This window comes from Procambarus clarkii, chromosome 23 (assembly GCF_040958095.1).
Source record: "Procambarus clarkii isolate CNS0578487 chromosome 23, FALCON_Pclarkii_2.0, whole genome shotgun sequence".
In the NCBI taxonomy this organism is placed as follows: Eukaryota; Metazoa; Arthropoda; class Malacostraca; order Decapoda; family Cambaridae; genus Procambarus; species Procambarus clarkii.
Genome location: NC_091172.1, coordinates 13,038,509 through 13,062,701, shown reverse-complemented (window position 1 = coordinate 13,062,701; position 24,193 = coordinate 13,038,509). Strand labels below are relative to the sequence as shown.

The 24,193-nt window shown below is 44.1% G+C and overlaps 1 protein-coding gene across 1 annotated transcript in view; it reads left to right on the top strand.

The window, feature by feature from the left end:
• LOC123764086 (intermembrane lipid transfer protein VPS13A) overlaps positions 1 to 24,193 on the top strand; it is a 275,027-nt gene that overhangs the window by 172,264 nt on the left and 78,570 nt on the right. The window contains 2 exon segments of the mRNA XM_045751613.2: positions 7,513 to 7,674; positions 14,275 to 14,395. Of these exon segments, the coding sequence (XP_045607569.2) occupies positions 7,513 to 7,674; positions 14,275 to 14,395 (283 nt within the window).

Sequence of the window (24,193 nt, the reverse complement as noted above, 5' to 3'; positions counted from 1 at the left end):
GGTGTGTAAGCCAGGAGTAGCACAAGAGTACTGGGGCTGCATGCGCCTAGGGCCACCTTCCCTAGGTCTCCTATAAATACTGTACTGCCTGTGTGGTTTAGGGTTATCTTCCATAAGCCATTTGGGAGACTACCTCCATGTGGTTCGTTTGCTGCTCAGTAATTGCCCGCCTTTGGGCTCGGCTAAGGTGGTTCTTATTCCTGTTTGGCCTTGGGTAGGAGGTAGTACCATCGCTGGCTGGGGCGCAAGCTACCGTGCAGCTGTCTGATATATGCATAGTGGCCGATTCTGTTCCCCTGGGGACGTTGTGCTTTTGTGAGGTTTTTCATTTGTGTTGTTTTGCCTGGTGGGGGTCTGCCTGGTGTGGCTGTAGGACCACTTGTATGATTTTGGTGGCCTTCCATTAGGTCCCTGTGATTGCACACTTTGCAAGGGTTCAGCTTTTAGTTTGTTTGCGTGGTAGCTCTGGGATAACCTGTTACCAGTACCTTGCCTGGGCTTCCCTTAGCAGTCAGCCTAAGGGCCTTGGGAACCCTCATTGGGGCTCACTGATCCGATGGAGCCTTTGAGTCTTACCTCGCTCCATATGAGTTTAAAGGTTGCTCTGTTCCCTTGTATCTGGATGACATTCACCATCTTTGCCTCCGCCATGTTGCCTGTTGGGTTCGATGACACTTTTGACTTGGAATCTTAGGAGTGGTATTCCTTGCATGTACTCCAGTTCACCCAGTCCAATAAGGCTGTTGATTGTGTGCAAGCAGCATCTGCGTTGCATGCATGATTTAAGTTGCTGCAACGCTCTAGGTTAATTGCCTTTCCGGATTACCCTGCAGCTGCCCCACTTTGGTTATAGGGACCCGGACCTAGAGGTGTTAGTCGCTTCGACTCTAGTTTCGTCTGTGCCCCCTTGTCCTTCCCCTATTGTGGTTCATCCTTTTCCATCCCCCCCTCCCCTGCTACACCCAGCTACACACTACTACACCCTGCCCCCATCCCCTGCTCTCAGCTCCTAAATGTCTGAGGGTTTCGGAGTCAGGGCAGGGCTTTCTTGGTGGTGAGACTTCGGTGCCTTCGGGGACTGCCCCTTCTGGATAGGTGGCAGAGGCATTCGAGCCTGTTCCTCCTGCCGGGGCTTTCGGGTAATGCCAGTGGGTACCTTTCTTCCCTGCTTTTCCAGTGGAATCTGCCTTTTCTCCAGAGATAGAGGGTTTGGAAGACGGCTCGGCCCCAGGTCTTGCTGTACAGGATTCTAGGGCTGGGTAGGAGTTAACTTGGGGGCTTTGGCCCAGTTTGACTCAGTTTGGGTGTTGGTACTCTCGGCACGTGGCATGTTGTTCCAGGGTGAGGGGTTTTCCTATCCCTTTCCCTGTACGAGTTTGATACGGGTTCGGTTCCAGGTTCCCTTGAATTCCTCGGTTCCCTCCTTTCGGAGGTTTTCGGCTTCCCGCATCCCGCTGAGGGATGTGCAGGAGGCCCTTGCGACTTACCTTCTGCGAGACCCGGATTACACCTCAATAATGAATCCTTCTTCTTTTGAGTTTGGCTCCTCTTTTCCTTACTGGGTTTGTTACAGGGTGCCAGAATCTTTCTGGCTGGCAGACTGCCCTTTCTTTTCGTTGGAGACATGGCATGCATTGTCGGACCTGCACACTTGAGTGGCGGTAGTTGACTACAGTCATTCAGGTTTACCTGGTGGGCCAGTTGGAGCACCTCAATGTGTGCTTGTTTGCCCCTGTGCTTCGTCGCAATATCGACCAGGTGCAGCTTCACGTGCCGATTCCCTTCCTTTTGGCATCCCTGGTGGCCGAGAATTTGCTCGCCCGTGGGCATTTGGCTTCGGAATTGCACTTCTTTTCTCTCCTGGAGCTGTCTTCGGACTGGCTCAAGGAGGATGCGGAGGAGCTGGGTTCTGGGCCTGTGTCCGGTACACTTGCCTTGGCAGCTCAGGCATCGGCTGCCTTGTTGAAGTTGTTTACGCCGATTCTGCAGGAAGAGGTGTGTCTCTGCTCTTTGCTTCTCGCCTCGCATGCCGACAGGTGATACTCATCCACTCCTTGTAATCTGCTTGGGCTCTGGCTCTTAAATTTTCATCCCCTTTTTGTCCGTTTCTGTTTGCAGCTTCTGTAGTAGGGCATTTTCTGCAGGCACCTTCATCTAGTTGCCGTCCTAGGTCAGACTTGTTGGTTCTCTGAGGAAACCAGTGGGAGCCTGGAAGGGTCATGCCAGGGCTCGGGGATCCTTTGGTCATTGTAAGCCAACAGTGCCAGATTTGGGACTGGCCCCTCATGCAGTGCCGTCGACATCTGGTGGCGCAGTGCTCGCTCTGAGTGTTGTTCAGGCTCTCATAAGGGTTATTGGTTCTTTCACGGTTGGCCCTGTTGACGGGGGCGATGAGGGAGGAAACTCGTGCTGCTTGCTCACGCCTGGTCCCACATTTCGTGAGCATTTTGGGTCATTTCTTCCAGCCTGCAGTGGCTTTGGGTGGCACCTCCTTTGGTGAGTTCGTGGCTGGCGGGCAGGCCTCTTTCCCTGCGCTCTGTCGGGTAATTCTGGAGTGGGTACATTTACGCGTATTGGCACGTCCTAATTCATCCGGGGTTCAGGGATCTGACTTAGTTTTGCCGTGGGGCAGCAGGCTTACTGCTTTTGTTGCCTTCCATTTGGCTTGAATTTGGCACCTCACATTTTTACACGCATTAGCCGGGTTGTGGTGACCCGTTTGCCTCTGTTAGGGGTTCAAGTTCTGGCTTACCTCGACAACTGGCTGGTCTGGGCTTCCAGCCAGACTGCATGTCTGCTCGCCAGGGATTTGGTTCTTTCCCAGCTCACTGGGTTCAGGTTCCTGGTGAATTGGAGGAAGTCCCATTTAGTTCCCTCTCAGGTTCGGATTTGGCTGGATCTTGTTTGGAGCTCTCGAACCACTTCCTTGTCTCTCCCTCCGGAGTCTCTCCTTCGGCTGCGGTCCCGCCTTTGCCTGTTTCTGGGGGCTCCCGGGTCACTTGGTGGTTGCTCGAGGGTTTGTGCGGAAGCCTGAACTTTGCCTGATGGTCTTCCCGCAAGGTCGGGTTTGGCTTCATCGGCTGTTCTGGTTTCTTCGGAGCCATCCCTTCCACCTCTCTCCTGATTGCTGGGTTCATCCACCGGGTGCCTTGCATCGGTTCTTGCGTCACCGGCTTCCTCTTCGGGCTTTTTGGGGTTCAGTGCCTTGGCACCTACCTAAGCCCTCGCTCGATGTGTTCCTGGATGCGTCTCTGGGCTGGGGGCATTGTGACCAGTGCTCACCAGGCCCGCCAGGGGCAATGGGTCCATCCTTCCGTCAAGCCCACAGCACAGTGTGGGAGTTTGCAGCGGTGTGGTATTCCCTTCGGAGGGTTCAGGTCACCCCCGGATCAACGATCCAGCTCCATTTGGACTGCTCCCAGTGGTTCATTATCTGAACCATGGGGTTCGATGTGGTCCTTGGTTATTTGGGGCTGGTCGCTTTGGGTGACTCGTCTGCTGAGTTCTTGGGGTTTGACTCTCCTGGCAATTCACGTTCAGGTGGTGTCCAACATTCTGGCGGACGGCCTGTCTCGGTTTGTTCCCTGTCCACGGAATGGACAGTCGTCACAGACACCTTCAGTTGGCTCTGCAGACGTTCAGGCACCTGAATGTGGATCTCTTCGCGTCAGCTTGGTCGAGGCGTCTTCTGGTATATGTAGGACCCTTCCCCGACTGCGACGCTGTCGGGGTCGATGCTTTTTGGCAAAACTGATTGAGGTTGGGGTTCCTGTACCTCTTTTCCCCGGTTCAGCTGTTGCTCCAAGTCTTGGGCTCACTTGGAGACTTACCAGGGAAGAGAAGTCCTCTTGGCCTCTTGGTTTCCAGCCCAGCCTTGGTTTCAGGTGCTGCTTGCTTGGTGTCCAAACCCGGAGGTTTTCTCGCGGCTTCACCTCTTTCAGCAGATCGGTCCGGTCCGTCACATGGCTGGTTCGATCTTCTCCTCGAGTCTTTGCGTTTGGTCTTTTTGACTCGGGTCTATCACCATCTGTATGGTGTTCAGGTGGCATCCTTTAGGGTGTCCCACTTGCAGGCTTCGTCTCGGCGGCAGTATGAAGTTTCCTGGTGGTCCTTTCGTTTCTTTCACTCACTTCGTAGGTATTCTTTGCTCTCGGTTCGGGTTGTCTTGTCCTTTCACTCGTGGTTGTTTCAGGATCATCATCCTAAAACTGTCAGCTGTCACACACACCAGTGTGGTGTTGTGTGTTGCTGAGGAAGTCTTGGTTGTAGGGTTGATATAAAGCCATTGCTTAGTTACTGACTTTAATACTTAAACTGATACATGACTAGCAGCTTCCAAGCTGGTGGGCATCCTGTATGCTTTCTTCTTTACCTCTACTCTACTGTCGTCTCATCTTGTGTGGTGCTGGCGGAGCTGCTACAGCTTGCTTTCAGTATTGATGTTACTTCGGCGCCGTTTTGCAAGCTGTCACGTGCGTTATTTCACCTCTAGCCGGCTCATGCTCCGCTTGAGCTGTCCTGGTCTTTGAATTGGGTGCTTTCTTTTCTCTCTTCTCTTCGGTTTATTGTGGCCCCTTCACTTCTGGATTGTTTTTCTGAGTCTCTTTTCTTGTTGGCCTTGGCCACTGGCAGTTGGGTCAGGGCGCTTCATGCTCTCCCCTGGCACATGGGTTTCTGCTCTTTTGGTCCTCGTGCTAGGTTTGTTGCTTGCAGCCATATCCTTCTTTTCTGGTGAAGATTGAGACTGGGACGGCTGCTTTCCGGAGTGTTCCTTGGGTTGTTGATGCTTGATTGGTCAGGCCGGGGGTACATCATGTGTTGTGTCCAGTTGTGGTTGCAGCCAGTTGTCTCAGCTTTGAGTTGTTGCAACGGACAACGACCACCTCCCGGGTACGTCCGTCTTGTTTTCGTCTTTTGGTAAGTAGCTCTGGGGAGCCGGCAGGGCTTCCCTCCAGAAAACCAGCAGTGAATGTAATGAAACGCCACTTTCTGGGCGAGACCCGGAGGCCCCCAGCAACCCTCCCTCCTTCTGGTCAGAGGTTTTTCGCATGTTTTTTATATCCAACCTCCGAACTGGGGTCTTGGGTAGCCGGTACGAAGGGTCTGGTTCTCCCCCTACCCTCTCTCGGGGAGGGGAGGAGCTGCGCAGACGGCGGTGCAGCGACATGGTTACATCATGCTCGTTTGCTCGTTTTTGTTTGGCGAGTGTTGTCCACTAGTTGGGCTCTCACTAGCAATTTCTTAACCAGAATATGGGTTTATTTTGGGATGCTTACCTTTCTGGGTGCCTGACCCAGTCGATGGCTGACATAGAATGCTTTCAACCACATAAGGTTTTCTACAGGCCATTGCTCCTCGTGCCTCTTTGCGGGGAGGGGTTGGGGGGGGGGGGAGGCAGGTTCTGGCCCCTGGTCCCTTAGCCTGATGCCAAAGTCTAATATTAGCAATATCAGCCTGGATAGCTCTGGGCAGCCTCCGGGTCTCACCCAGAAAATGGCGTTTCATTATATTCAACACTGGTTTTTTCTAAGGCTCTTTTCTTGTTGGCATTGGCCTCCAGGGGTCGGGTTGGGGAGTTCATACTCTCCTTCGGCACAGGGGTTTCTGCTCTTTTGGTTCTGAACGTCGCTTTGTTCATTTGGTTGGTCCCTGCAACCATCTCCTTTTCTAGCGAAGAATGAGACTGCTGCTTTCCGGAGGGGTCCTTGGGTTGTTGTGGCTTGGTTGGTTTGAAAGGGGGTGCATCATATTTTGTGTCCGGTTGCAGCTCTTCGCTGTTATTTGCACGCCACTACCACCGTTGCAGGGGACGTGCTTTGGGTTGACCCAGTTTCCCTTCTTCCCTCTTCTAGGGTATGGATCTTCCAGGTCGTCTTCAGGATTATTCGGTCCAGCCAGCCTGCGGTCTATCCACGTGCTCACGACATTCTTAAGTTCGCAGCTTTGGCTGCTGTTTTTGGTAATATGTCCTGGGCTGACATTCAGGTATGAAGCTTTGGAGATTGAACAGGGTCCTGGCCGCATGGTACCTTGTTAATGTTCCAGGCCCTTCTCGGGCATGTGTAGCCGTGGGTCACAGGTTGCAGTCAGTTGTCTCGACTTCGAGTTGAGGAGCAAGTGGCGGCCGTCTCTCAGGTAAGTCCCTCTTTTCCTTTATCTTTGGTTAGATAGCTCCAGGAAGCCAGAGGGGCTCTCCACAGAAAACAAGCGTTGAATTTAATGAAACACCATTTTCTGGGTGAGACCCGGAAGCTCCCCGGCAATCCACCTTCCCTCCGGGTGGCGGTTTTTAACGTTTTTGATATTCAGCCTCTGAACTGGGGTTGGGTAGCCGGTGCATGAACTCCCCCCTCCCTGGGAGGGGGGGAGTTGCGCAGAGTCCAGGTTCTGATTCGAAGTCCTCGGTAGGCTAAGAACTCCATCAATTGACTGTTGCCATGGTCTAATATATATAAATACCCCGGTATAGTTCCGGGAAGCCTCCAGGTCTCATCCAGATAATGGAGTTTCATTACATTCAACGATTTTTTTTTTTACAGTAATACAATACAGTTGGGCTTGTTCTCGACTCACAATCGAAAATTCCGGGATCGAATTCCAGGACAGAAATAGTTGGGCGTGTTTCCTATAATCTAATAACCCGTTCGTTCACCTAGCAGTAAGCAGGTACTCAGGAGTTAGACAGCTTGTTGTGGGGGTGGCATCCAGGGCAGGGTCAGTAATTTGTCCCTGTGGGGGGCCTCGATATAAGACTAACATTCATGAATACACTCTGGCTGCCCGTCCCCCAACATAATGAATTATTTGTTTACAGTATATCTAGATATAATAGTGAAGGACTAGGTGAGTCAGCAAGGTTGGGTACTATTGTGAGCAAACTACTTATGTCTTTGTATTACTATTATAAATGTCTATGTTGAGAAATTTTACTTCATTAGAAAGGGAGTTCTACATATTGGGTCCCAATATTTCCATGGTATGTTTGCATAGTTTTAGTGTGACAGGGAGTATCAGGAGATACTTCTGGTGTTCAGGGGGATTTTCATTACGTAACTACAGTATCGTTAGACGACCAGCCGTAGTAGTGCCCACCTACTTCATACAGTAGGGTCAAAATTGCTTCCTGTGTGTTATCATTTAAAATTATATATAATTGCTCCTCCTCAAAATTTATTAACCTTAAACTTATTTTCCACCACTTGTCATATGCTGTCCACACTCAAACCCTGATTCCTCACATTTGCACTCGCCATTTCTTAACATTATTTCTTTATATACCATATTAGCCGAAAGATAGAAAACATGATTTTGGTCCACCACCGACTAAGTGTATATTGTGTTTACATGCACAAAATCTAGAATCTTGTTCAGAACCTTGTTTTCAGCACCTTGAGAATGGATGGAGGTTGCATCCAAAAATTTGGTTTTGATTCACTTACACATATATTAGGTCTTTCCCACACCTGTGATTATTGTGGGGTCTAAAATTCATGCACTGTTGTATATTTACAGGGCATCATAGAAGGACCTGATGAATTTGCTGAAGGAATTGCTAGAGGCGCACAAAGTTTAATGGGACATGTAGTGGGAGGTACTGCTGACAGCCTCAGTCTTATTTCATCAGCAATTGGGAACACAATTGCTGTGCTCTCATTTGACCCAGATTATAGAAAGGTAAAATGCAAAATATGTGTATTGTGGTTTAGAATAAGATTTTTTCCAGACTCTGGCAAGTCTTTAAAAAAAAAAAACTTATATACTCTAACATATCTCACAGGGACAATGATATTATTATATTTCTTAGTAATTTATCCATGTATTGACATAATAATAGGATATATATTTCTGTGAGAAGCCCCTACAGCTCCCTGGAGCTTATCGGGCTAATGTATGTTATATAAAACCAGGACATTAGCTAAGGAGTTCAGACCTACCAGGGACCAGCGCCAGAATCTGGCCCCTTCAGAGAGGTTTCAGGGAGCAATGGCCCTGGAAAACCCCCTTGTGGTTGGGGTTTTCCTTATCTGCCATCAACCGGGGTTAGGCACCCAAAAAGGTAGGCATAACAAAACAAACCCCACATGGTAAAAAACTAAAATAAAAAACCAAACAGAGGTAGAAACTCCCTACAATCACAAGGAAACAAGCAAACAAGTAAACATCACACTTTACTGCCGCGCCGATCGTCTGCGCAGCCCTCCCCGCCCCGAGAGGGGGAGGGGGGTCCCCGGACCTCACTGCGCCGGCTGCCTAGCATCAGTTCGTAAGCTAATGTCAACCGGGATAGATGCTTCTCTGGCCTCAGTTTCCTAGGCGGTGTTTGCCTTGTGTGGCAATCACTGCCGTGTGTTATGTTGTGCGGTGGCCAGGTGTTCCTCATCAGTACCAGGGCTGCATGCGCTTAGGGGCTTCCTTCCCTAAGCGCCCTGTGAGTACTGCCCCTGCGTGACAGGGTTATCTTCCCTGGGGCGTTCGGGAACCATTCCCGTAGAGGTTCTTGCTGCTCGGCATTTGCCTTGCCCTTGGGGCCAGCTGGGGCTTGGGGCCCTTCTTTAGCCCTGGGTAGGGACTGGTATTGTGCTGGTTAGGGCGTCAAGGTGTTGCGTGACCTGCCACCTAAGCGGCGACCGGTTCCTGTTGCCTCTGGGGACGGTGTACTTTTGCAGGGGTTTTTCTTTTGTTTTTATTTTCATTTGCCTGGTGGGGGTCTGCCTAGTGTGGCTATAGTTTCACTGGTAGTGTTTGGTGGCCCTCTGCTAGGCCCCCGTGATTGTACACGTCGCAGATGTTTTCAGTGTTGTCCTCTACCCCCTTGTTATATTTGGGTTTCTTAACCAGTTAGCAACACCTTGCCCAGGCTTCCCGTAGTTGTTACCATACGGGCCCTGGAAACCCCTGTCGGGGCTCGGTGGACCATTGAATGTGTCTTCCCGGTTCCAACCCGTCTTAGGACGGGATCGTTGGTTGCTATGCCCTTGTCTCCGGGTGACAGTCCCCACTTTTACCTCCGTCGTGCTGCCTGTTGGGTCACTGACACCTTGACCCAGAGTCTTGCGAGAGATATTCTCTGCCTGTTCTCCAGTACTCTCCTGATGTTATTACTGTTCAGAGTACAGGCGGCATCTGTGTTGCAAGCTAGGTTAGATTGCTGCAACACGCTAGGCCCCCGTGATTGTACACGTTGCAGATGTTTTTAGTGTTGTTTCCCAATGTTGTTGTATTGATGTTGTATTGGTTTCCCACTCGGATGCCCCGGGGCCGTCCCGTTTTGGTTAGGTGCTGTTCGCCCTTTCCCTCCCTGTTCCCGGCTCCGGACCGTTTGCAGGTTTCGGGGTCGGGGCAGGGTTTAGTTGGGGCCGAGACTCGGGCGGTTTCAGGGGCTGCCCCGTTTGGGTTGGGGACGGAGGTTTTCGAGCCTGTTCCTCCTGCCAAGGCTTCTAGGTCTTACCAGCAGCCCTTTCTTGCTGCCTTTCCCATGGACTCTTCCTTTTCTTTAAGGGCGGAAGGCTTAGAGGACAGCTCTGCCCCGGGGCCTCTGTTGCGGGTTCCTGGGGCTGTGGGGGATGCCTGCTAGCAGTTCTGGGGCAGTTTGCCCCTGCCTGGGTTTTCTGCTTCTGGGTGGAGTTTTTCGCCCATCCAGTCTGCTTGCTTTCCACTTTTGCTGGCGTGTTTTTGTATCTTTTGCGTCTATCACAGCCCTGTGTTCTGGCGGCCATTTTCTTCTGCCGGTTTCCCGGCATGGTCACCAGGGCGGCATTGCGGTTTGTTTACATGCACCTGGGTGTGCGAGCGAGGGTCTTGGGTGAGTTTTTTCACCTTTTTCAGGGGTTTTATTCTCCTGTTGTCGTTTCTTTGTTTTTCTGGTGTTTTCTGCCCATTTTCTGTTCCTCTGGGAATGTTTGAGTGTTGATTTTACACTGGGTTTTCCGTTTTGTCTGTTTTGGGTCTGGGCCCTAGGGTTTGGGCTCAGTGTCCGTGTCTGTTATGCTTGCTCCCACACCTTGTCCCTCGGTTTTCGGTTTGTTTTGACCGTTTCCCTGGGGGTTCTGTCTGGGGGCTGTGCTTTGCCTTTCTGTGGTGTATCTCCGCCAGCAAATGTGGCGGTTTAGGTTCCCCTGGTTCGATTCCGAGTTCCTTTGGGTCCTTTGGTTTCGTTCCGGAGGTTTCTTCCTCTTGGGCCCCCTTTGTGGATTCAGGGGGCTTTGTTTCCTCGTGTGTGATCCGGTTCTGCCTTCTGAGGTTCCGGGGTCTTCCTGGCTTGCAGACTGATCATTTTGGGTCTTGGCACATGTTGTGGTCGTGCTGGAACTTTGGGGTTTTGTTGTCGAGGTGGGCCTTTTGATGCAGTTTTGTGCCTTTGCCTGGCCGGCGTGGTGCTCTCTGCCCACTGGTCGGCGATTAGTATTTTTCTTTTCACGTGTATGTGTGTGTATATGCATGTTCATGTGCATGTGTACACTGTGTGTGTGTGTGTGAACATGTGTATGTGCATATGCACATGTGTGTAATACACCTTGTGTGTGTGTATTTGTGTATGTATATTATGTGTATATATATATATATATATATATATATATATATATATATATATATATATATATATATATATATATATATATATATATAAAAGTTTGTGAGGGTACCACCTCTGGTGCCAATGTGGGGACCCATAGCCTTGGAGAAGAAAATAAAAAGTATTCAGAGGAGACCTTGTGGTTTCTCACTGAACACTAATATTATCTTCTACCACCCCCATTCTTTTGTATGTACACATATATATTTACTTTATATGAACTTTGTTACAAAAAAGGAGTTACATATGGGTTACAAAGATGGTTATCATAGGTTGTCGAGTTCCTCCAGCTCCTCAGATGGCGGGCAGGAACCCTGGATGCAGTGCGCATTTCCCCTCTGTATCGCCATACTGAGGCGCTGGAAAAGAAAGCTTGAAGCTCTTGGGTCCCTTGTTGTTTCAATGAGCCTAGAACCCAGTTCCTTCAAAAAACTGGTAGCACTTTTACCCCAGGCGCCGAGTGTCTCAGAAGCAATGGGGACAAAATTGTAGTGGTGATCCAGTTCTCTATACTTACGGGATTTGGCTGCTTCCCTGTGGGTGGCAGCGCCACCTGGTTGTGCAACACTGAGGTTAATGTAGGTGTTAGCCAGGGTTGATACGCACGTGTAGTCCCATACCAACTGCTTGCCATTCTTCCAGGGGTTCACTGTGATACCATCCGGGCGACTAATAAGAGCATCAGAGTTACGGGGCGTTAGGTGCCTCGAGTGCCATCCCCCTGTGCTTTGGCAGAGTAGGCCATGGTGGCCGTACTTGTCAGCCACCACCTCGCCGCAAATACACCTATACCTGGTGTGGATTGGGGCAGCAAGGCGGAGGGCCACAGCAATTCGGAGGGCGTGTGGTGTGAGACGCGTGCCAGTTGCCGACATTGGGGTTGCTAACAGGAAATCCCCTGCATGTGGTGCTATATATATATATATATATATATATATATATATATATATATATATATATATATATATATATATATATATATATATATATATATATATATATATATATATATATATGAATGATCGATGTTCCCTTCGGGAATCTTAATTTTTAGATAAATAGGAAAACCAGGGATATACTGAACATCTTGTTTCAGATTCTTTACTTTAAAATGCATAACGTTTCGAATACTTCTCGTATTCATCATCAGATCTAAAAGAAAAAACAGAAATCACAATCAAATAACTAGTAAACAAAGAACTCATACTGAATATAATTGCCTATCAAAGAAAGGAAAATGCTTAAAAACAAAACACTTAAGTGCACTTAAAGTGATCAATATAAATAAAACTTATTAACTGTCACATATATAAAAGCTAATTTAAAAATCCATTAAACTACAAGACGAAATTTATAACTACTAAAACAAACCATTCTATTAAACTTACGTGAAGTGATCAGAAGTGAAACTTGATACCTAACACATAGATACTAAACACTATAACAAATATTCATATAATGTCTACAAATCTACAAAAATGTATATAAAATACAAACAGAATAAACGACAATTATAAAGTATTAACCAAAATCTTATAAAAACTCAATTATTAAATAAAATTAAATACCAAAAAATGTATTATATATCCTAAATAAAAGATTATAATAATATACAATGTCAAGACTTGAAATAAGTAAGAAAGGGCAAAGACATGATAAACTAAACAAAATTATAATAAAATTAAACTACCAGAATGAAATATAAATCAAATTACAGGGCCTAACTGTGCACTATACAGTGTACAATTGAACAGCTGAAAGGTTGCTATTTAACAGAGGCCGCAGCTCCTTTATATATGGAATCCTTATATATGAAGGAGCTGCGGCCTCTGTTAAATAGCAACCTTTCAGCTGTTCAATTGTACACTGTATAGTCCACAGTAGGCCCTGTAATTTGATTTATAGTTCATTCTGGTAGTTTAATTTTATTATAATTTTGTTTAGTTTATCATGTCTTTGCCCTTTCTTACTTATTTCAAGTCTTGACATTGTACATTATTATAATCTTTTAGATTAATGGAGACGGAAACAAATGGGCAGAGTTTCTTTCACCCTGATGCCCCTGTTACCTAGCAATAAATAGGTACCTGGGTGTTAGACAACTGCTAAGGGCTGCTTCCTGGGGGTGTGTGTAACAAAAAGGAGGCCTGGTCGAGGACAGAGCCGCGGGGACGCTAAGCCCCGAAATCATCTCAAGATAACCTCATGCGCCACCTGAGCCATCCTGATCCTTGGACTATCTTTCCTCTCCTCGGTTTGTGGTGGCCCCTTTGGTTCCAGATTGTTTTTCCAAGGCTCTGTTTCTGTTGCATTCGCCTCTGGGGGTCAGGGGAGCTGCATTTTCTCCTCCGGCACAGGGGTTTCTGCTCTTTCAGTCATGGTAGTAGGTTTGCCTTCTCCTTCTTTTCTGGCGAAGAATTAGATGGCTGTTTTCCAGAGGGGTCCTAGGATCATTGATGCTTGGTTGGTCAGGCCAGGGGTGCATCATGTGTTGTGTCCGGTTGCAGCTTTCCGCCGTTCTCTGTGCGCTTCGGCTTTGGTGGCAGGGGATGTGCTTTGAGTTGATTTGGTTTCACTCGTTCCCTGCTCCAGGGCTCAGGTCTCCCAGGTCATCTGCAGTGTTATAAAGTGTAGCAAGCCTGTGGTCTATCCTCGTACTCATGATGTTAGGAAGTTTGCTGCATTGGCTGCCATGTTGTGGGCTGATATTTGAGCGCAGGGATTTTGGAGATCGAACAGAGTCCTGGCTGCCAGTTATTTGGTTAACATTCCTGCTCCTGGGCATTTATGTGTTGCTTTGGGTCACAGGTTGCAGCCAGTTATCTTGACTGCATTGAGAATTTTGTGGCAGCCGAACTCCCGGGTATGTCCCTCTTTTCCCTATTTTTGGTTATGTAGCTCCAAGGAGCCGAAGGGGCTCCCCACAGAAAACCAGCGGAAGTGTAATGAAACACCATTTTCTGGGTGAGCCCCGGAGGCTCCCTGGCAACCCTCCCTCCCTCCTTCCCTCCAGTCGGCATTTTTTTTTGCATTGTTTGATAGCCTTCTGAACTGTAGTGCTGGGTAGCCGGTGCTAGGAGAGCTGCGTGGACAAGCGGCGAGGCAGTGGAGTATAATGTTTGCTTGTTTCCTTTTGATTGGAGGGAGTTCTACCTCTCTGTTCAGTTTTTCTTTGTACTTTTCTTACCATGTGTGGTTTGTTTTGTTATGCCTACCTTTCTGGGTGCCTAATCAGGTAGCAGATGGCAGATAGGAAAACTCCCAACCACAGGGGGGAGGGGGTTTCCAGGGCCATTGCTTCCTGCAACCTCTCTGAGGGGGAACCAGGTTCTGTCTTGTGGTGGTCCCCAGTAGGTCGAACTCCATAGACTAATGCCCCTAGACTAATATATCACTCATTAGCCAATAGCTCCAGGAAATCTCTGGGGCTCACCCAGAAAATGGAGTTTCATTACATTCAATGCTGGTTTTTTATCTTTCAGGCAGTTCACCTCTGTAGTAAAATATTGGATTGATTCTTTATCCAAACATATTACATATAGGGAACACGATATTGGTCCTTGTTTCTGGTTGGTCAAAATAGTCTAATGAGCCAAGTGTATCAATTATGGTTCTCAGATACCAGTACCATAAGATCTGGAAACTACTGAGAAACTGTCTTAAAACAGGTGCTTTATTACATCGGTGCTCTTATTTTTCAGAAGCGTGAACAAAGGCTGGATATGCAAAGCTCATTTCCACTAACTATGGTTCGTGCTGGTCACACATTCGTTATGGGGGTTGTTCTTGGTGTGTCTGGTGTGGTGGTCAAGCCAATTGCAGGTAGGATGCATCCTGACTGTTTCACAAGAATTAAGTTGACAGAGATGAAGACACTTGAGTCATAGTTCAGTGTTGTCCAGTATAATGCCTTTTGTTTAATGTTCTTTTGTGATTATAAACTATTATATGTATTTCTTTAAATCTTCACACTCTGACTTCTTGATTCTTATTTGATATAACAAATAACATATTTTCAACTATGTGGTTTCATCTAGCCATTCTTCAATTATTTGCTGCACAGGTGTCCTCTTCTGCCTCTTGATATGGTTTAATATTTGCCTTCATTTGCTTTTTCCAAGACTCAATTGCATCCTTAGTAAAATGATCCCAATGCTTTAGAACAATAGTTTGTATTGCTGTATGCATCGTATAGTGTTATACCATCTCATTAATTTAATGCTATGAAAAATATTGATTATTTTAAATTTTAATGTAGGTATTATTATATCATATACAGTGGTACCTCAGCTTACGAATTTAATCCGTTCCCAGAGATGGCTCGTAAGCCGAATACAGTATTCGTAAACTGAAGCGAATTTCCCCATAAAAAAATAATTTAATTGAATTAATCCATTCCAGACTACCCCAAAAAATTAACTTCAAAGTAAATTTTATACCTAATTCACCCAAATCTTCAGTACTAAAATATGTACAAGTTATTACTTACCTTTACTGATGACTCTTGTTGGCGTATGGAAGACGGTGAGGAGGGGGGGGGAAGAGGAGAAGTGTTAGTGTTTGAAAGGAGAGCCCCCTTCCAATATAACATCAGGTAGTGATGACTTCTCTGGGGTACACTCTCTGGCATGTTTTACCTGCATACCACTAGGTACCTGCTTCTGGCTCACTGCTTGTTTTTCTCACTAAAAACCTGTCTAGCGACACTTGTTTTTCCCTACAGTGTAACACTTGTCTGAAATGAGACATCACATTGTCATTAACCCTTAAACTGCACAACACTGTATATGAAGTTTTGAGTAACTGACGCAAAAGTGTGCATCATTGCATATGCAGTTTTGGAGTACTACGCAAGATTTAAACGGTCCGCAGATACACGGGGTTCACATCACCTTCCTCAGGGCTCTTGTAAACAGACTCCATTTTTTTTTTAAATCGTGGGCAACATTCCCGGGTGTGAGGGGTCTCAGTACTGAGTGAGCCAGCCGGGCGCGCCTTAGTCAACTTTGCCACAACATGATTAAAAGAATATACAGTATAGTATTCATTGATTAGTATGATTTTGATATATAACACTATTGTGATTTGTGTGTGTATTGAAGTAAGGGCTGTAGAGATAGAACATCTGGTTGACCAAGCCCAGGGTGCATGGGGGAAATTGTGTGAAACCCCAGTTTGTGCATTGGAAAAGTTGCAGGATCCTCGTGAGGGCAGTAGCACTCTAGGTTGCAATTCTTTTAACCATGTTGTGGCACAGTTGACCAAGGTGCATCTGGGATCATCCCGGCCATAAGTCTAATCCTCATCCACGGCCCTTGTGGATTTGTTCATTTGATATATCACGCTACAGAGCACCACTTGGTTTCCGAACCCCTTGGAGACGAGACCCATTGGTTATCGTGTAAGTTCTTAAATGAGAAATGGAGGAAAAAATAAACTAAAAATGTTAAAAAAAAATTGAGAAATATCTGAAAAACTCTAGGGGGATAAATTGACATATTCATAGCATAAATGCGACACACCAGTATTTCCAAAGTTGTTTTAGTGTCGGTAATATTTCAAGTAACATTCAGGTAAGATATATTTTATATAACGAAAATGAAATAAAGTTCATTGTGTAATTGCGTTGCAAGTTAGTTCCTATGTTAGTGCCCATTCTATCACAGGTTACAATTAATAATTCTTTCATAAGACAAGTTGGATCACACAAGTGAACACACCAAGTGTGAACACACATCACACAACAAGTGAACCATATTAACCCTTAAACCTCGCAAATCATATATATATGATATCAGTGACAAAACCGAAACCGTGCACATCATATATATATGATTTTGTGTCTAGCGCTATAATTTAAACGCCCCACCTGGGATAGGGGCAGCTATAGTACAGCCACGACCGATAGTTGCCAAATGCTACCTAGAAACAAAATCCAGGCCAACATTCTTGGGTGTTAGAGCATCAGTATTGAGGAAGCCACCAAGGCTGGCGCATGCAGCACGAGCTCACAGCACCGCTGTTCAGCTTGTGACCACAGCATCGCCTACAAATGCCATAATATATATGATACTGCTATTATTTAGCAGTGATAGTATTACTGAAGACCCCTGACTGTGATAAAACTGACCAGGATTCTGATAATAACAGGATTGTGGTGATATTTAGCGCTGTGCTCCATGGAGGGAGGAGTAAGGCTGTGGAGGGAGGGTTGTGGCGTCGTCTTCTGACTGTGTGGCCACCATTTATTGACTGCACTCACCATACCAGCTTAGCGGTTCGCTATGGTGAACACAAATGTAGATACTTATATATAACATGTGTATAGAGTGTGATAACAGCAAGAGGAGTAGGTTGGGAGCCGCCATTTTGGTGAGGGAGGAGCGTCGTCTGCACGACTTGTCATGTTGTTTACTGGTGGCCACTATGGTCTTTGGGCACCATACCAGCTTATTTGTACAGGTATGGTGAATAAAACAGGTAGATATTTATATATAATGTGTGTATATAGCGTAATAACACCACAAACAATATTGTTGGAGGAGAAATATTAGTGCGTCTGGCCTTGAGGGCGGCAGCCACCAGCTGACTGTGTGAGTAGCTACGTCTTCGTGTCTTTATTCACCATACAAGCTTAGATGTTCAGTTATGGTGAACAAAACGTAAATACTTATATATAACGTCTGTGTATAGTGAATAAATGCAAAAACAGTGTTGTGGGAGGAGAATGAGGGCGAGTGAGGTGTTGTTGAGGGAGGGAGTGGCAGCGAGTGGCTGGCTGGTGTGTGGCAGTCACTCCTCGTTGCTTTTTGACTCACAAGACCAACTTAGTGGTTCGTTATGGTGAACAAAACATGCAAATACCTATATATAACCTGTGTATATAGTGTAACAACAGCAAAACTATTTGTTTATTGTTTTATGAACATAATAATTGAATCACTAATATGCACACCATAATTTTGAGTACAGTGATGGTTCACACATTATATTATATAAATATATCACAATTCACTGTATGGAATAATATTACTGCAAAAAACTAAGAAAAAATCAATCAGAGACATTGAAATAATTAGGTAATAATATATTTGTGGCAATTGCTGCCTGACAGCTCGAGCGGAGTAGACCTCGTCTGGCGAAGACTCTGTCAACGCCCCTTTTTTGCCACACTTCCCTACCTTATTGCTGCTAAAATATGCCACCTACGACTTTTTTGTTATTTTTTCTGTGATCAGGGAACAAAAATGAACACTTCTATAAGACGAAAGAATTTTTGGGATTTTTTTTTTTGTTGCGCCTGTGGGTGTTAATTCTATTTGGGCCCCTAGCGGTTTGAGGGTTAACCAAACACTTCCCTCCCTCACCGCCACTCTTCTCTCACCCCCACTCTTCCCTCACCCCCCACTCTTCCCTCACCCCCCACTCTTCCCTCACCCCCCACTCTTCCCTCACCCCCCACTCTTCCCTCACCCCCCACTCTTCCCTCACCCCCCACTCTTCCCTTCACCCCCACTCTTCCTTCACCCCCCCACTCTTCCCTCACCGCCCCCCCCACTCTTCCCTCATCCCCCCACTTCTTCCCTCCCTCCCATTCCCTGCCTCTCCCACTCAATGCCTCCCTCAATCACTGCCTCCCATCCCTCCCTCACTGCCTTCCTCATAACATGAAGAACAGCAGGCTATGGAGGAGGAAGCTTCTAATGGGGTCGAGGGAGCTACTAACGGGGTCGAGGCTAGGCATAGAGGTGGGGACATGTCTGTCAGCGCCCGCTCACAGATGCCAACTGTGCATAATTCATAAATAAACCTACATTTGTTTAATTAAAAAACAGGAAACCATAAAAATGTCAATTATTGATAATGTATAGTAATACACGAAAATTAACATATTTTGGCATAAATATTTTACTGCTAAGATTAAAAATTTTAATACAGTATGGGTGAGATGTATGGCAACCATGGCCTGGTCAGCAATCCTTGCCACTGCCTCCTTTACCGCCCACCTCACCACCACCAACACTCTCCATCACCACCACCACCAACACTCTCCCTTACCACCACCACCAACACTCTCCATCACCACCACCACCAACACTCTCCCTCACCACCACCACCAACACTCTCCCTCACCACCACCACCAACACTCTCCCTCACCACCACCAACACTCTCCCTCACCACCACCACCAACACTCTCCCTCACCACCACCATCATTCTCCCTCACAACCACCACCAATACTCTCCCTCACCACCACCATCATTCTCCCTCACCACCACCACCAACACACTCCCTCACCACCACCATCATTCTCCCTCACCACCACCATCATTCTCCCTCACCACCACCATCATTCTCCCTCACCACCACCACCACCAACACTCTCCCTCACCACCACCACCATCCCTCACCACCACCACCAACACTCTCCTTCACCACCACCATCATTCTCCCTCACCACCACCACCAACATTCTCCCTCACCACCACCACCAACACTCTCCCTCACCACCACGCCTGACGCCTGACAGCGCTTCGGATTCGTAGTCCTGAGGTTCCGGGTTCGATCCCCAGTGGAGGCAGAGACAAATAGGCAAAATGTTTCTTTCACCCTGATGCCCCTGTTACCCAGCAGTAAATAGGTACCTGGGAGTTAGACAGCTGCTACGGGCTGCTTCCTAGGGGGTGAGTAACAAAAAGGAGGCCAGGTCGAGGACCGGACCGAGGGGACACTAAGCTCCGAAATCATCTCAAGATAACATCAAGATAACCTACCACCACCAACACTCCCTCACCGCTTCTATCCCTCCCTGCCTCTTCCCCTCAGTGCCTTCCTCCATCAATCACTGCCTCCCATCCCTCCCTCAATGCCTTTGAGGTCGGTGGCCTGTTGCCATGTGAGGGCCCGTTGATACCAAAACCGAACTTGGTTCATATAGGATAACCACAACCCCGGCCAGCACGAGGCTTGGCGGACCACTTCCTACCTGAACTTAGTTCGTGTACCATGACTCCCCAACCCCAATAGGAAAACTGGAACTTTCAGATAACTAAAGTTCGGAAAAAAAGTGGTGCTCTGTATTGTGATTTCTGTTTCTGTGTGTGTGTGTGTGTGTGTAATTACCTAAGTGTAGTTACAGGATGAGAGCTACACTCGTGGTGTTCCGTCTTCCCAACACTCTTTGTCATGTAACACTTTGTATAAGTGTGTATAACGCTCTGTATAATGTATAATGTGTGTGTGTGTGTGTGTATGTATATGTATATATATACAGTAGAACTTCGAGTGACGAGCGCCTCAATTGGCGAGCAATTTGGGTAACGAACTCCCCGATCGCCGACAATTCGTCTTGTTTGGCGAGCGCTTGTTTGAATAACGACAACACCACATGGTGGGGTCAAGCTGCTTCTCACACATTCTCGGACTCCTCCGACGATGCAAATAAATAATTTTTTTTTTTAAAGATGCTAATGATGCTGGGATGAGAAGGGGGTGACTGCTGTGATGTTGCAAAGCATTGACTTTCTTGTAGAAAAAGAAATGAAATTTAAAAAACAAAATGTCAAAAAGGTTCGTTCAGTGTTTGTCAGGTAGGCTGCTCCATGTTGCTTAAATAAAAGGAAAAATAAAGAAAATAGTTGAAATAATTTGAAAAACGGACAAATGCCATATAGGTTTGTTCAGTGTTTGTCGGGTAAGCTGCTCCATTATTGAGAAATAAATTAAAAATACAAAACAAATGGAACATATTTGAAACAAAGACAGCTTGGCATAATGGAGCAGCCTACCCAACAAACACTGAACAAACCTTTATGGCATTTGTCCATTTTTCAAATTGTTTCAACTGTTTTTTTATTTTTCATTTTTTTTAAGAAACATGGAGCAGAATACCTGACAAATACCGAACGAACCTTTTGCTATAAAAAAATGAAAAAAAAAAAAACTGAAGAAATTTGAAGAAAGAAAAATGTCATGAAGGTTTGTTCAGTGTATGTAACGTAGGCTGCTCCATTATTTAAAACATAGAATATCAGATTGATGTTTCTCGGTGGTAGAACGGATTAATTTAATTTCCTTTATTTTAAATGGGGAAATTCGTGTTGAAAGACAAGCGTTTCACATAACGAGCTCAGTGCCGGAACGGATTAAATTCGTTATTCGAGGTTCCACTGTACAGTATATATATATATATACACTGTATATATAATATACTGTGTGTGTGTATATATATATATATTTACGCGACTTACGATGGTAATCCGTTCCCAGAGACGGATCGTAAGTCGAAGCGATTTTTCCCATAAGAAATAAAGGGAATTGAATTAATTCATTCCCCACCTCCAAAATATTAACTTACAAATACATTTTATACTGAATACAATTTTGTTCTCTAACTTCACTACAGTACATATGTTTATCTTACCTTTATGGAGGACTCTTGATGGCGCATGGAAGATGGTGATGAGGGGGGAAGAGGAGAGGTGTTACTGTTTGGAAGGGGAGCCCCTTTCCATTATAACATCAGGCAGTGATGACTTTTCTGGGATACACTCTCTGGCATGTTTTGCCTGCATACCACTAAGACCTGCTTGTGGCTCACTGCTTGCTTGTCTTACTAAGAATCTGTCTAAAAACACTTTTTTTCCCCTACATTTTGACACTTGTCTGTAGTAAGACATCACATTGTCATTTAAAAGGTCAATGCAACGGCGTGCTTCAGCTTTATCTGGGTGAGTTTTTTCAACAAAACTTTGCAGTTCTTCCCATACTTCACACATTTTCTTAATGAGGAAGGGATATCCTCTCCTGCCTCAACTCACAACTATTTTCTTAGGTTGAACCTTATCACTGACTTTCTGCTACCCATGGCGTGATATATAATAATCAGTTGTAAGTTCAAAAAGCAAAAAATCACCACAAAAATGGAATTTCTTATACGCGTGATCGTCACTAAGCAGGTAGCTCTATTAAACTGAGGCAGGTTGGCCCGCGTGACCGAGAACCACACGCTTGGTCGACCCGAACATGTACCAACAAATATAGTTAGTCGACAACACTATCGTAAGTCGAGTTGCATTTTTCATTCAAATTTACATCGTAACTCGAAATTATCGTAAGTCGGGGCAATCGTAAGTCGAGGTGCCACTGTATATAAAATGGAAGGAAGTACCACCTCTGGCTGGAAGAAGGGGGGACTCTTAGCCTCGGAGGAAACCACACATAACGCATTAGAGGGAATGTTTAATTCCCCGCCAATACAGTTTGTGTGCTTTTCTCCTACCAACCCTTTCCTTTTGTGTTTTTTGTGCTTTATTATGTAATTAATGGTTTACATGTGTTGATAAAATATATATATATATATATATATATATATATATATATATATATATATATATATATATATATATATATATATATATATATATATATATGTCATACCTAGTAGCTAGAACGCATTTCTTGGCCTACTATGCAAGGCCCAATTTGCCTAATAGGCCAAGTGATTTTCTTTATTTTCAAACAAAATTTTTAAATTGGTTTATTTGAAATATTAATATTATATTATATTAAAAACATAAATTATTGACATAGTAATGTTTGTTTAGGTTAGGTTAAGATAGGTTAGGTTAGGTTAGGTAGGGTTGGTTAGGTACGGTCATATATCTACATTAGTTTGAACTCAAATTATATAAAAATTAAATCCTACACAGTGAAATGTATAGCTTTAACAATTCATAAAAAAAATTAAAAAATAAGTAATTTCAGGAAAACTTGGCTTATTAGGCAAATTGGACCTTGCATAGTAGGCCAAGTATTGCGTTCTGGCTACTAGGTACAACATACATATATATATATATATATATATATATATATATATATATATATATATATATATATATATATATATATATATATATTATATATATATATTATATTATATATATATATTATATTATATATATATAATATATATAATATATAATATATATATATAATATATATATATATATATATATATATATATACATATATATATATTATATATATATATATATATATATATATATATATATATATATATATATATATATATATATATATATATATTATATATATATATATATACGTCGTACCTAGTAGCCAGAACTCACTTATCAGCCTACTATGCAAGGCCCGATTTGCCTAATAAGCCAAGTTTTCCCAAATTATTATATTTTCTCTAATTTTTTTCTTATGAAATGATAAAGCTACCCATTTCATTATGTATGAGGTCAATTGTTTTTTATTCGAGATACAATTAACGTAGATATATGACCGAACCTAACCAACCCTACCTAACCTAATCTAACCTATCTTTATAGGTTAGATTAGGTTAGGTAGCCGAAAAAGTTAGGTTAGGTTAGGTTAGGTAGGTTAGGTAGTCTAAAAACAATTAATTCATGAAAACTTGGCTTATTAGGCAAATCGGGCCTTGCATAGTAGGCTGACAAGTGCGTTCTGGCTACTAGGTACGACATATATATATATATATATATATATATATATATATATATATATATATATATATATATATATGTCGTACCTAGTAGCCAGAACGCACTTATCGGCCTACTATGCAATGCCCAATTTGCCTAATAAGCCAAGTTTTCCTGAATTAATATAATTTCTCAATTTTTTTTCTTATGAAGTGATAAATCTACCCATTTCATTATGTATGAGGTCAATTTTTTTTTATTGGAGTTTAAATTAACGTAAATATATGACCAAACCTAACCAACCCTACCTAACCTAACCTAACCTATCTTTATAGGTTAGGTTTGGTTAGGTAGCCGAAAAAGTTAGGTTAGGTTAGGTTAGGTAGGTTAGGTAGTCGAAAAACAATTAATTCAGGAAAACTTGGCTTATTAGGCAAATTGGGCCTTGCATAGTAGGCTGAGAAGTGAGTTCTGGCTACTAGGTACGACATATATATATATATATATATATATATGTCGTACCTAGTAGCCAGAACTCACTTCTGAGCCTACTATGCAAGGCCCGATTTGCCTAATAAGCCAAGTTTTCTTGAATTAATTGCTTTTCGACTACCTAACCTACCTAACCTAACCTAACCTAACTTTTTCGGCTACCTAACCTAACCTAACCTATAAAGATAGGTTAGGTTAGGTTAGGTAGGGTTGGTTAGGTTCGGTCATATATCTACGTTAATTTTAACTCCAATAAAAAAAAATTGACCTCTTACATAATGAAATAGGTTGCTTTATCATTGCATAAGAAAAAAATTAGAGAAAATATATTAATTCATGAAAACTTGGCTTATTAGGCAAATTGGGCCTTGCATTGTAGGCTGAAAAGTGAGTTCTGGCTACTAGGTACGACATATATATATATATATATATATATATATATATATATATATATATTATATATATATATATATATATATATATATATATATATATATATATATATATATATTATATATATATATATATATATATATATATATATATATATATATATATATATATATTATATATATATATATATATATATTATATATATATATATATATATATATATATATATATATATATATTATATATATATATATATAT